The 12,048-nt window shown below is 45.8% G+C and overlaps 1 protein-coding gene across 1 annotated transcript in view; it reads left to right on the top strand.

Moving 5' to 3' along the window:
• The first annotated feature begins 328 nt into the window (after positions 1 to 328).
• Positions 329 to 12,048, top strand: part of RAB31 (RAB31, member RAS oncogene family) — a 55,473-nt gene continuing 43,753 nt past the window's right edge. Inside the window, exon 1 of the mRNA XM_088524078.1 lies at positions 329 to 455. Coding sequence (XP_088380204.1) covers positions 417 to 455 — 39 coding nt within the window. The 5' untranslated portion in view covers positions 329 to 416. The remainder of the gene's footprint in view (positions 456 to 12,048) is intronic.

Below are 12,048 nucleotides of genomic sequence, written 5' to 3'. Positions count from 1 at the left end.
CGCTCTGCGTGCTGTTTTAAGGAAGGATTCAGGGCTTTTTGGAGCGGGCGAGCCCGTTGCAGAGCCCCTCAGCAACGAGCCAGCTCACTGCTGGGGCCAAGAAACCACCCCGTCCCCCTTCAGCGCCGCGGCTCCGGGCCGAGCTGCACTGCCCCGCGCTTCCCCGGCGCCTCCCCCGAGCCACGTTAACGGGGCTCCGCCACCATCCAACGGCCGCCAACGGCTCCCAACGGCCGCGCGCCTCAGGGAGCCGCCCGCGGGCGGGAAGCGGCGGCGGCGGCAGCAAGGCGGGGCCGGGCCGCGCGCATGTGACCGCCGGCGGCGGCGGCGGTTGGGGCCGGTGCCGAGGCCGAGGCTCCGGCTGCGGGGCGGCCGCGGCGGGGCAGCGCGGAGCGGCGCGGGATGCGGAGCGGCAGATGATGGCGATACGCGAGCTGAAAGTGTGTCTGCTTGGAGTGAGTAGCAGGCGGGGAAGCGGCCCGGGGCGAGGGGGCGCCGCGCGGGGAGCGGGAAGCGGCTCCGCGCCCCGCCGCGCCGCCCCGCGGAGCACCCGCCGGGGCCGGCGCAGGAGCCGGAGCCGAGGCCGGAGCCGAGGCCGGAGCCGGCCGTGCCTGCCCCGGGAGCACTCGCCGCTCGGTCGCGGCGGATTCCTCCGCGCCGAGACTTGGCAGGCGGCGCCGACCTCCGGCGGGGAGGCGGACGCGAAAGTTTTTTTTTTTTTTTGGTCTCTTTTTTTTTTTTCTCTCTCTCTCTCTCTTTTTTTTTTTAATGCTGTTTTTTTCTTTTCTTGTTTCTGTTGACCTTTTGCAGAAGGGCCCGGGTCGCCGGGGGAGGAGGCGGCAGCGCCGGGGCACCCGCGGCCTGTCCCGCCGCTTGCCCCCGGGTCTGAGCTCCCGAGGGATTTTTAGTTAGTTAGTTTTGTTTTCCTCCCTCAGCCGCCTCTTTGCGGGAGGCGCCTGTCACTTTTATTGCCAGCTTAGCTCCTAAGGCCAGCGTGGTGGCACAGGGACAAGGGAGAGGCCGGTAAATAAAAACAGCCCCCACTCGCTGTGTGGAGAGGATGCCCTATCTCCTCCCAGATCCCAGAGATCCGCTGTGCTGGCCTGACTTTGTTAAAGCTTTGTTCTGAGAGCTCATTACTTCTTTTCTTTTTCCTCTTTTTTTTTTTTTTTTTTTTTTTGGTGTGATGGTGTGAGCATTTAACATCTGGAGCAGCAATGTGCTTAGCTTTGCAGTTTGGCCACGTCTGTGCCCTGCATAGAGGGAACTTCGCATCAAAATGTGCTTGTGGGGTGGCTGTGAGCCCCCAGAGCCTTGGGTACATTTGCTAGCGGGGCAGGACTTAGGGTTTTTTAAAAACAAATGTACCAAACTTATCAGGCATAAGTTACGCAGCTTTTAGTCTGTATTGCCATTAAGATGCAGAAAAGCCATGTGAAGGAAAGTGTCCTAGGGTGAATTCTCGCTTACTGAGTATAAGTGGATGCAAAGCTTTAAAACCAACTACAGATACTCTGGTTCCCTGTGCCTTGTGTTGACACTTACCTCAGCAGGTTTGGGTGCTTTGCCCCAGAGTGAGAGCCAGGACATGATGCCAGGGCACTGGAGAGTTCAACCCAAAGTATTTGGCAATGGACATTCCTTCTTTCTCAGTAAGAATTCCTGCTTTTAGCTCTTAAAATGGCATAGTGACAAAATAAATGTGGTTTAAATAAACCTGAGGAGTCTGTGGTAGAATATGTGGATGCTCTTTTATTTTTTGCCCAAGCAGAAAATCCTGTAATTTTCTAGAGATGAAGTGTCTCGTGGAATGACATTCCTCTTGCCCATAATTTATTGCTGTTTTGTAACATTAAAAAGTCCTGGAGGTTTTGCAGGGGAATTGTTTACTTGTTTCCGGACAAGAAGAGAAGCGCATAAAGCAGGAGTATGCAATTACTCTGTAGATCCTTTAAAATGATAGGGTGGCAGTGGAAACACTTAGGAAGGTATCTCTGGCTATGTCAGCTCAGTAGTTAGTGAAGGGTTGTTCCTTCCTCAGTTTTAATAGGGTGTAATCCTGGAAAACCACCTACTCCTCATCACAGGCATCTTACGATGGAGGCTGGTATTCTCTTTTCCCAAAACCCCAGGGTCCATGAGAGACAAATCTGCTTGTGAGCTCCAGCTTTCCAGAGCAAGGCAGCTGTGTACCTGTCTGTGTGAACAAGTGCCACCGTTAATCTGATCCGCTTAAAAGTTAGATGGCAACCCCAGGACTATTTCTAACCTTTGTCTTTCTCCTCAACCAAGCGTTAGATTGCGCCTCTAAATCAGGTAGGAGCGTCATGGTTTCGTTCTGTGTTGGCTCTCCTGTCTACATCCCTCAGCTGTGCAAAGGGCCTGGAATTTGGCTGTTTCTGCCAGCTCAGAATTCCCCAGTGGGAAAGAATTTGCAGCTGGCCTAACACTGGTAAAGCCAGCTTATCTACAAGCCCTGCTCAGCTCTATGAAGCCTAGTTGTGGGGATGAGGAGGGAAGGGGAACCAGAGCTGTACTCCATGCAGCCACCTCTCTCCTAACCCATAAAGCAGCTTCCATAAACTAGTGTAGCACTCAAGGGCCAGCATGTGGCCTGGAGCCATTACAGTAGAGATAGAGAATAAGTTATTGGCTCTTGGATGTCTCTCATGCATTGCCCAGGTCGTACTGTAATGCAGGAGAGAACCTGGCCCATGGTTCTGAACTATCAAATCTGTCAGATTTATCAGAACCAGTATTTGGGCATCTTCATTTCACTTTTTCCTTCTCAAGAGTATCATAGAATCATTATGGTTGGAAAAGACCTTCAAGATCATTGAGTCCAACTGGGTTTTAACGCCCGTTTGAGGGTGTGATGATTTGAAGCAGCTTGGAGTAATGCACAGCAAGGGGATGCCCATAAGGTCTGTAAGCTTTATTATGGGGGAGCTTGGGGGCAGCTCAGGCCGATGCACGAGTGAGTCAGGGAGCTGGGTTTGGTTGTGGTGCGTTGTTACTCGTGAAGGGTTCGGGAGGGTGCTGCTCTTCCAGGAGGGCTGATTTCAGCTTGCAGGTGGGCTGGTAGAACGGAATGTCTTGTCTTTTCACCCCAAATTCCTCCAGTGTCTGTCTTACTCCAGTCTGTTGTTCGGTTACACCAGTTGCCTCTGTGTAGAGGCCACCTGCTTCTGGTACTGAGCAGGTTTCAGCTGCAGCTAAATCTGTGCGGTGAGATGAACTGCAGTCCTGTTCAGCTGGGCCTGAGCTTTCTGAGAGAGACAAAGAGGGACTAGTGTGCCTGTGCCTGCCTCTGGTGCTGGAACGTGCCTGAGGCACCCAGCGGGGAAGAGCTCCCTGGTTTTATAATCTGCTGGTGACTGCTGAATGTCCTGTGCTCCTGAGATTTTATTTTTGCAGGCTGGAGGAGCAGTTGCTGTGCCAAGGCCTGACATAACTGTGTGTGGCATCCACTGAAGAGATTGCCAGGTTGAGGGCTGAGGCAAAGTTTCTTGTCTTTGTCACTTCCTGAGGAAACTTTGACTGTTCTTTGGAGTTGCTTTGGGAGGTGGCTTGCTGCCATCCGAAGTGACCTCCATTACTCCTTGCCTTTTATTTTTGTTTATTACATTTTTATGTTGTGACTGATCATCACAGGATCATAGAAGAGACTTCAAGAGGTCATCCTTCAGCCCCAAAGCTCCACTGACTTCTCCCAAAACATTTTTGGCATATGTTTGTCTCACCTGTTCCTAAAAATCTTTCACTTCTCTGTGGTGTTATGTTCCAAAGCCTAACTACTTTTGCTGTAGATTTTTTTTTCCAAATGTAGAGCCTAAATCTTCCTTGCCTGAGACTCTATTTCTTCACCCTCTTGTTTTTATTTCCATTTTCTTGGTCATTAGAAGGCGCTTGCTGGCATGTGTTTTGTTAGCAAGTAGTCTTAAAATACTGTGAAGTTGGTGAGCCTAAATTTAGTAAGAGAAGTGAGGTTTCCTCTAGAGAGGAGAGGCAGATTTCCACAGGAGTTACCTCCCAGCTGACTCTCTATTGCTAGATACTGAGAACAGCTCATTGCCTGCATCAGTGTTGACTGTGCATCTCGGGGTGCTGTGTCTGTGCATTCGCGTGTGGGATTGAGCTCACAGTTATTTGATTATTTAAGGTGAATATGGACTGTGATGTTAATTTCAAAAGTCAGTGGCTTTGCAGTTCTAAGGCAGGCAGCCAGACACATAGACGGTGTTACTGCATTTCCTTGGGCAACGTGGTGACAAATGATGGGAAGTTTGCATTTGTGCATAAGCACAGTATTCAGATTCTATCGTCCTCCTTTGCAATCCAGAAGAACAGTTTATGTGATACTGGAGAAGACCAGGACTCTGGTTTCATTGTTTTGGAGAAAAAAATGCTTAGAAAGTCCAGCTGTATAGCAAGTGAGAAATTATTTTCCTCTTGTATCAGCAAGTAATCATGTTCAGAAGCTTAAACCAATGTTTTTATTTACAAAATGTTTAAATCACTATATTCAGATTTCTACAATGTAGACGTTAAATCCGTATATAAGTAATTTGTCATGTACAGTCACAGAGGAACAGAATTCAGGCCTAATGGCCTTCTAGGAAAAGATAAGTGCGGGGGCCAAATTCTGCTTTCATTTACAGCAGCACAACAACTCAAAGGCTGCTGAGCAGTTCTACAACAGCAGAAGGCAAAACTTGAAACAGGTTTTGCTTTCAGTAGTTGTGAGGCAGCTGGACGGGGAGCTGCTTATTATTAATAAAATAGCCAGAAAATAAGTTCCATTTGACTCTTGTAGTTGGTGGGAAGACTAATAGTTGTCTCTGATCAACTGACAACTAACTGATGCCTCCGATCTGCTGATTCAGCTTGTTTGTTGGATGAACGCCTGTTGTCCGGCTCCAGCTGTCATCCACAAGTCACAGTCAGGTGGTAGTTGTATTTTCTGTCAAATTGTGTTTACGTATCTTTTGGTTATAGCATTAAAAAATGGCTTCCGTAGTTTTCGCAGATCCGTTGCTTCTGTCTCTCTCTCTGTTTTCTTAATGTTGGCTGAAATACTGCTATTCTAGCTTCACAGTAATTCTGAGAAAAGGAAATTCTCCTTTTACCAAAATAAGGAAGTGGAATTGGTGATATCCTCCGTCTTCTGAGCACAGATGAAAATCACTTCTAGTTTTGCTTAGTAAAGTTGCAATCAGGTGCACTGTGTGAAGCAGTCAGAAACTTTGTATATAAGAAATTTATGACTGCAGGGGGTAAAAAAAAAAAAGGCAAATGAGAAAAATCCTCTTTTTGTGGGCAGATGATTCTTTTTAATTAACTTAAAGTAAAGCCAGATTCAAAGGCAGTTTTACATTTGTAATATGCTTTCTGTGAATTTTACTGATAGTAAGATTTTTTTTTTCTAAGACAGTGGTTTAACTTATAGGATTTGTTGCAACTGGGCTGCACTGGAAAGAAGAGACAAGTAAGTATGTGTACAGTCACGTCTACATGAGGAGGCCAAACAGTCTGCATAGACATGAAACAACATCCATTCAGGGCACATACAAGGTCTACAACTTTCATGTTCTTTGCTCAGACGCAGCCCAACACTTGCAGAATTTATCAGGGCTTTAATCTATCAGCACCTTTCAAATATAAAGGCCCTGCATATCCAGAGGCCTTTGCCTATGACTGCTCACTTTTAATTCCCTAAGAAGGGACTCCTTAATCAGAATTGAATTAAGATTTGGAAAAGCATATGCCTTTTCCCAGAGGAACATATTGGGATTGCAGGTTGGGTGGCAAGGGGGAATAGGGTTGAGATTTTGCTGCTAGATGTCGCCTATGAAAAAGGTTCCTTAAAAGCTAGGGGCTCCTGAGAGCTGACATCGAACTGCTATGTCTGCTGGACATAAGACAGATAGTGTGCTCTTGCCCTTTTGCCCTGTATAGGCTCTAAGCAAAGGTATGCAGAGCTTTTATTCCATTATTCTTCATCCTCTCTTGTAAATATGTATGGAAAGAGATGGGCACAGCCTGTGATTTTTTCCCCCTGTCTCGCACAGCTGGCAGCATAACCTAGTCCTCAAACCCCATCTTGTCACAGTGCTAATAAGCTAACAACTGCTTGCAACAGCAATCCTGCTCTGGGATGAGGCAAAGCGAGTGCGTGGCGTGGGAAGCCCAGTAGCACCATTCAAGTCTCCATCATTAGTTTTCAGGTTACACTAAGCAACTTGGTCTCGCCTTGTAGCTTACCCTTCTTGAGCAGCAGCTGGAACTAGAGACCTCCCAAGACCCCTGCTGACCTGAACTTTCCTGCTTTCCTGTAAATTTCAAGGAAAAGATGGATGACTTCGATTGTGTGGAGTGGGCCTTGTGCTGGTGGACAGCAGGAAGATGCCTTGTGTCTAAAATAAACTGCTTGTTGAGAGAAGCATTTGCTTAAAAAGAGGCTGCAACCATGGCACAGTTCTAGCTACTTCCCAAGAGCTACTTGCTCCTTTTTTTTTTGGCCTCCATTGTGGTCCCTCTTCCAAACTCCCTTTGCCTCCGCGTCAGGGCTCAAAGACCCTCCATGGGTGGACTGCCGTTGATCATGTTTTTCCCAGCTGCATCCCATCTGGGGTGAGATCTGGGCACGCAGAATTTTCTTCCTTTCCTACCCTGGTTTTAAGGAAGAAGATGGAGGGTTGTGTTGAAAGGGAACACAGCTGAGTTTAGAGGTTTTACACCACAGGCGCCAGCTTCCCTGCAGTTACTGCTGCCCCAGAAAACAAGCCAGTCAGTGCAGGAGAACATTTCCCCACCACCCTGCTCAGCTTCACAGGGTCTGGTGCTTGGCTCCCAGCCACCGCTGATGCGGTGCTGTAGCTTGGAGTGGTGATTTTGGTTTCCTTGTCATCATTTCCAACTCCATGTGTTGGGAGCTCCTCTACTCAGGTTGTCCCAGAATGACTTCTGGGACCAGCTGGTCCAGGACCAACAGATGTCAAGTTATGGTTTCCCAGCAATCTCATCCGAAAGGACTGGGAAAGGTGCTAGGATACTGGGAGGATTCTTCTGGTTCAATGTATTGGATCCTGCTGTGAGAGCAAATGCCTTTTGTTCTGGCTAAATTGGGTAGGGTGCCCTGCAGGCATTGACGTCTTTCCAGGTTAGGCTCTTCCTTTCAACAAGCTCATATGTAAGCCAGGAACATGAGCGATCCTGTCTTCGCTGAACACTCTTTTGTGGCCTCAAAGCTGCAAGCGCTTGCCAGTGCTGTGAGTATCGATTCCCTTCTCTGCTTCCTGCTTCCAGACCTGTGTGTGGACGCTGGCACGCCGGGCGCAGCTGGGCGCCCTGGACCGTGCGCCGCAGCCGGTGCAGAGTGCTCTGAGCTAGCGTTCGCCCTGGTCCTTTCTGTACACTGTGTGTAACTGCTTAGCCCACTGACCTCTGAGGCAGATTTAAGCCATCTGCTTCAGCTCCTTTTTGCCATCCGCATCCTTTGTAAAATCAGCTGCATTTTAAAATATTTAAAAAAATAATCCTCTCTCCATCCAGTGCTAATCACAGGATTGGTTCGGTCATTCCCAACTTTCTGGACAGGGCAGAACAGGGCTCGGGTGCTCCCACCATGTCGGGCCCGTCCTGCCAGCTGGCTCTGCAGCCCCTTGGCAGCAACTCCTGAGAAAGCGGTTGTGGAGCCCTCACCTCGAGGTGAATGAGGGTGCCCTGGCCCCCAGCTTCCCACGTAAATGAGAACAAGGGAGCGTTTTATCCTCGTGGCTTCTGCCTACCTCACAGAGGCTGAATAATGCCACAAAGGGCACAGCAGCAGAAAAGTAGCACTAAGTAGGGCTTAAAAGTATATATAATCTCAAATGGTAATACAGCAGGAAAGGTAAAATTTCTTCTCTCTTTTGAAACATTTTATGCACTCTTCCCATGACAACTTGTGGTTTTGAACAACATAGGAGAAAAATTCCAAGCTTAAGAAAATCGGTGACTGCGGATAAAAGGCCAGTTCATACCATGGCCTTACATAAGCAAATCCGCGTTTTAATTTACAGTTTCAAGTCTTGCAGAGCCACTAGTGAAAGCTGAACAACAGTTGGTAGAACAAATGTTTTTTATTTTCATACAACTATTTTTAAACATAAATGCTAGTGCGCGGTTTTTATATTTCCTGGAGAATCGGGCAGAATCGGGCTGCACTTTTTGTTTTGGACAACTTAAGTGCTTGCTTGGGAGACATGTGGAAGTGCATGTTAGATGTGTATGTAATGCAGCTACTAAACACTTTGTGTCCCGGAGTTGCTTTTTCTTCCTTTGTCAGCAGAGTGACAGGATGGGGCAGACGTCATCGAGTGTCCCGGTTGGCCTGGGCAGTCCTTGCCGTGCAGAACTGCAGAGGACTGTTAAACTGCAAGAGCAGTCCTTTAAAATGATAAATAACAGCCTCTTGCACAAATTCATCTGTAATTAGGGGCTCTCTGAGGCAAATGTATATTAAAACCTCTCTGCAGAGCTGAAGAGGTAAGAAAATTTTCCTAAAGGAGTTTTAATTTTGAATTCTGTTTGTTTTTTTTTTTTTTTTTTTTTGTCTGCTTGCTGGAGAGCTAAGTAAATGTAAATGCATTCAAATGTTTCACCAGCAAAGCTGTGCTCCAGAGTGGTGGGACACATCTAAAGTCATCTGCGTGTCCTCACATGCTCTCTGTAGACACGTGTGTCTGCTCTAATGTGCCCAGTATATCTGGGATGCACTGGAGCAATTTTAGGCTTTTCTGCTTCATGCTTGCTGTGTGTACAGGCTGGTGTTGGGAATTCAGTGGCAAAATAGGAATTCATAGATATTTGGTGAACATCTGCTACGTGCCAAACCACACAGAGAAGGCATAGTGGGGATTGCTGGGCCTTCCAAAGAAGGAAATGAAAATCATCCCAGGAAGGACGTCCTTGAGTGCTGTGGAGGCTCAGCTTGCCTTTTTGAACTTCAGTGCGTTTTTAAGTACTGCTTCTGTAGGAGCAAATATGGCTTTTCTTTTTAGTTAGTTAGTGTGTTTGCATAAAATAGTCTTTGTTAATTTAAACAAACCTGCCATTGATCGACACAGACCACTTGTATTGCATAAGGGCCCACTTCCAGTTAGTGAGTGAATGAATCTGGTGGTTGGTTAATTCCTGGAGGAATTTGGGAAATGAAAGAGAACAGATTTCCTTTATTGAAAGGTCTCTCTTTCTCTCAGTGTGCTGAATGTAAGTAGGTCTATCTTTAAGGGTCATAAAATCAACACTTTTGATATATTTTGCTAAAGCTGATATGAAAAATAAGCTTCTAACTGTGTAAATTTAATTTAGGCCAGAAGCCTTTCATGGTGCATAATCCGCGCTGACTTCAACCTTTGCAATACTATGCAGATAATCATCTTTTTAGGGTAATTGGTTCTTGAGCAGGCCACAATCGAGCTTTCTTTCTGTTACTTATCCCTTAAGGCAGCATTTTTTAAAAATGTATTTTTTATGATATCACTTTTGTGGAAAATTAAAGGAAAATTGGACTGCGTGTTTTCATCTTCATTGCCACTGAGTAAATTAAGAAATTAAATGTTGTGTCGCACGTTTGAGCTCTTTAACTGTTATGACTCCAGCAGCAGAATGTAATTTGTACTGTTTAATAGTCTTCAGAATCAATTGTTCAGTGTTTTGAATTTCTTTCCTTTTTTTTTTTTTTTTTTTCTTTCCTTCAGGGTATGCTTGGTAGCCTGTCTGGGCATTAGACTGGCACCTAGAGCGCATTTTAAGCAACAAAAATGGCAGTTGTGTAAATCCAGATAACGGAAATGCTGGTTTAAGGTTATGTTACTGGAGCCCTGATTTGAGCAGAGTTCTTAAGCACATGGTAAATTCTAAGTACGGGGTAATCCCTCTTTAGCAGTGTGTCCAGGGACGTAATTCAGCCTTTGCTGAATAGGCTAAATTCAATTCCAAGCTGAAGCTAAGCATGTCTTGTACTTTAATGCGCTGTTGAATACAGTGCTGTGGAGAGGGCAGAGATGAAAAGTTTAGGTAGATTAGGTATTTAAGATAACACGGCTCCTGAGGGGTTCTTGTCATTTAACACTGCAGGTAGATGAGATAGCCCAGTTCTTTCTATGTTTGGGTTTCAGGATCTGGTAGACTTTTTTGAGACACTGCTTTATTTGACCAGGTAATTTAATTTTATTCAGAATTTTGAGTGGATGGGCTTGCCTTCTCCGTTAGGCCGCTGATTAAAGGAGAGAGGGAAATAACACTTAGCACTTGTCATGTCAGTACAAACAATAAACAAACAAAAAACCCCACTTATTTTAAGGAAGATGATAGTCCTGCAGACCAGGGACTCTTAGGAATAGTTTAAGTGATGATTGGTAGAAAGATATGAATAAAAGGCACCATAGGGCAGACTTGGAGGAAAAAATATTAAAGAAAAAGAGCAATGGAGAGAGAGGCAACAGAGGACTGAAACGGAGAGGCTGAAAGGGGAGCAGTGGGAGAGACTGAGGAACACAGATGGTAAAGTCTGAGAAGGTGTAAGGGGAAGAGGGAAGCCGAAAATAAGGAACAGAAAACCATGTAAAGCAGCACACAAGAACAAGGGGAATAATACAGAAAAAATAAGGTGAGGTGAAAAAACACCCCAACACTCTTCCCTTAATATTAATCTTCAGTTTTCTTTTTTTTGTTTAAAGCTATAACTCTGTGCAAGTTAGCTCTATTTTATTCACTGTTCAAAACATATTTCTCCAGCTGAACCTGCAGAAGTGTTTCTGTTGCCTTAAATTAGGCAAAATCTTTTGACAAGCCAAGACTGTTCTGTCATCGCTTTGGTAAAGCAAAGGGAAGGTCTGGGAGGATTTTATGGGCCACTTGAGATATTGTCCAGCATTCCTGTCCTTGTCATTCTGACGTGTCTGTGGGCGACTGGGTTCAGTCCTGCAAACGCTGGTTACAATCCCAAAAGTTTGTGCTGAATGGGATCCTTTTGTGTGACTCTTCTCCTGCTCTGGAGAGGGAGATCAAATCCCTTCTTCATCAAGTCTGGCTGTAGTTCTCCCTTGAGTAAATATTCTTAATAGTTCTGGAGCTTATGGTTTAACTTTGCCATTTGAAATACTTCCCAATTTTCCATTTAGATTTGCAAAGTGCATATACTTTCAACTGTTGATGGTCTGGCTTCTTGGCGAAATGAAAAACTGGCCAGGCATAAAACATTCTTCTGTGAACCAGTTGTTCGTATCCTTATTTCCTGATTCCTTCTGTGGTGGAGAGAGGAAGAAACCGTTAAGAAAGCAAACCAACAAAGCAAAACAAAACAAAACAAAACCTTTCAGCCATTTAAAGGACTTTTACCATAAAACTGGACTAGTGGTACCCACTCTAGGAGGCACTGAGTTTCTTTGCTGCTGAAATCTGTAACTCACCGCGAAGAGCTGGAGCCAGAGTGCTGCTTGCCATGGGTTAGGGGAAATGCCTTTATATAGCTACACCCTGAAGCTGGGGCCTTCTTCCCCTCTGTCTGCACCCTTCCCCTTCGGTGCAAGAGAGAAAGGATCTCCTCTTTTTTATCCTCCAGAATTGCCTCATGTCTCCATTGACACTCAAGATATGCATGGCTTTTTCCTTCCTCTTTTGGTGTGAAATGCCATAATATGTTACAGGTGAGCTAGTTACAGCTTTGGCCAGGGGGAATGCCAGAACTCTGAATTGAGTTCTTTACTGAGCTTGTACATGCAAATTTGAAGTCAATTTAACCCTCTTACAAGTCTTTCGGGCAACTACTTGACAATTTTTATGCTACTGAAATAGCAAACAGAGTACCAAGCATTACTCCCTGAAACACTATGCCTAGTTGATGTGCGTATTGCTGATTGGATAAGATCACTATTTTCTTCTAATGAAAGAAAGTTACTTCATGTATCTGAGCTAAACCAAAAAGTTTTGATCCAGACTGGGATTTGTGGGCACTCTGTAATACTAAACTATAATGTTTGGATTGGGATTAGCAGTTGCAGA

This window comes from Tinamus guttatus, unplaced genomic scaffold (assembly GCF_059628265.1).
Source record: "Tinamus guttatus ecotype Peru unplaced genomic scaffold, ASM5962826v1 Tinamus_guttatus_pri_ptg000203l, whole genome shotgun sequence".
In the NCBI taxonomy this organism is placed as follows: Eukaryota; Metazoa; Chordata; class Aves; order Tinamiformes; family Tinamidae; genus Tinamus; species Tinamus guttatus.
Note: the sequence above shows the minus strand (reverse complement) of the source record. Positions and strands in the feature narration are given on the sequence as shown.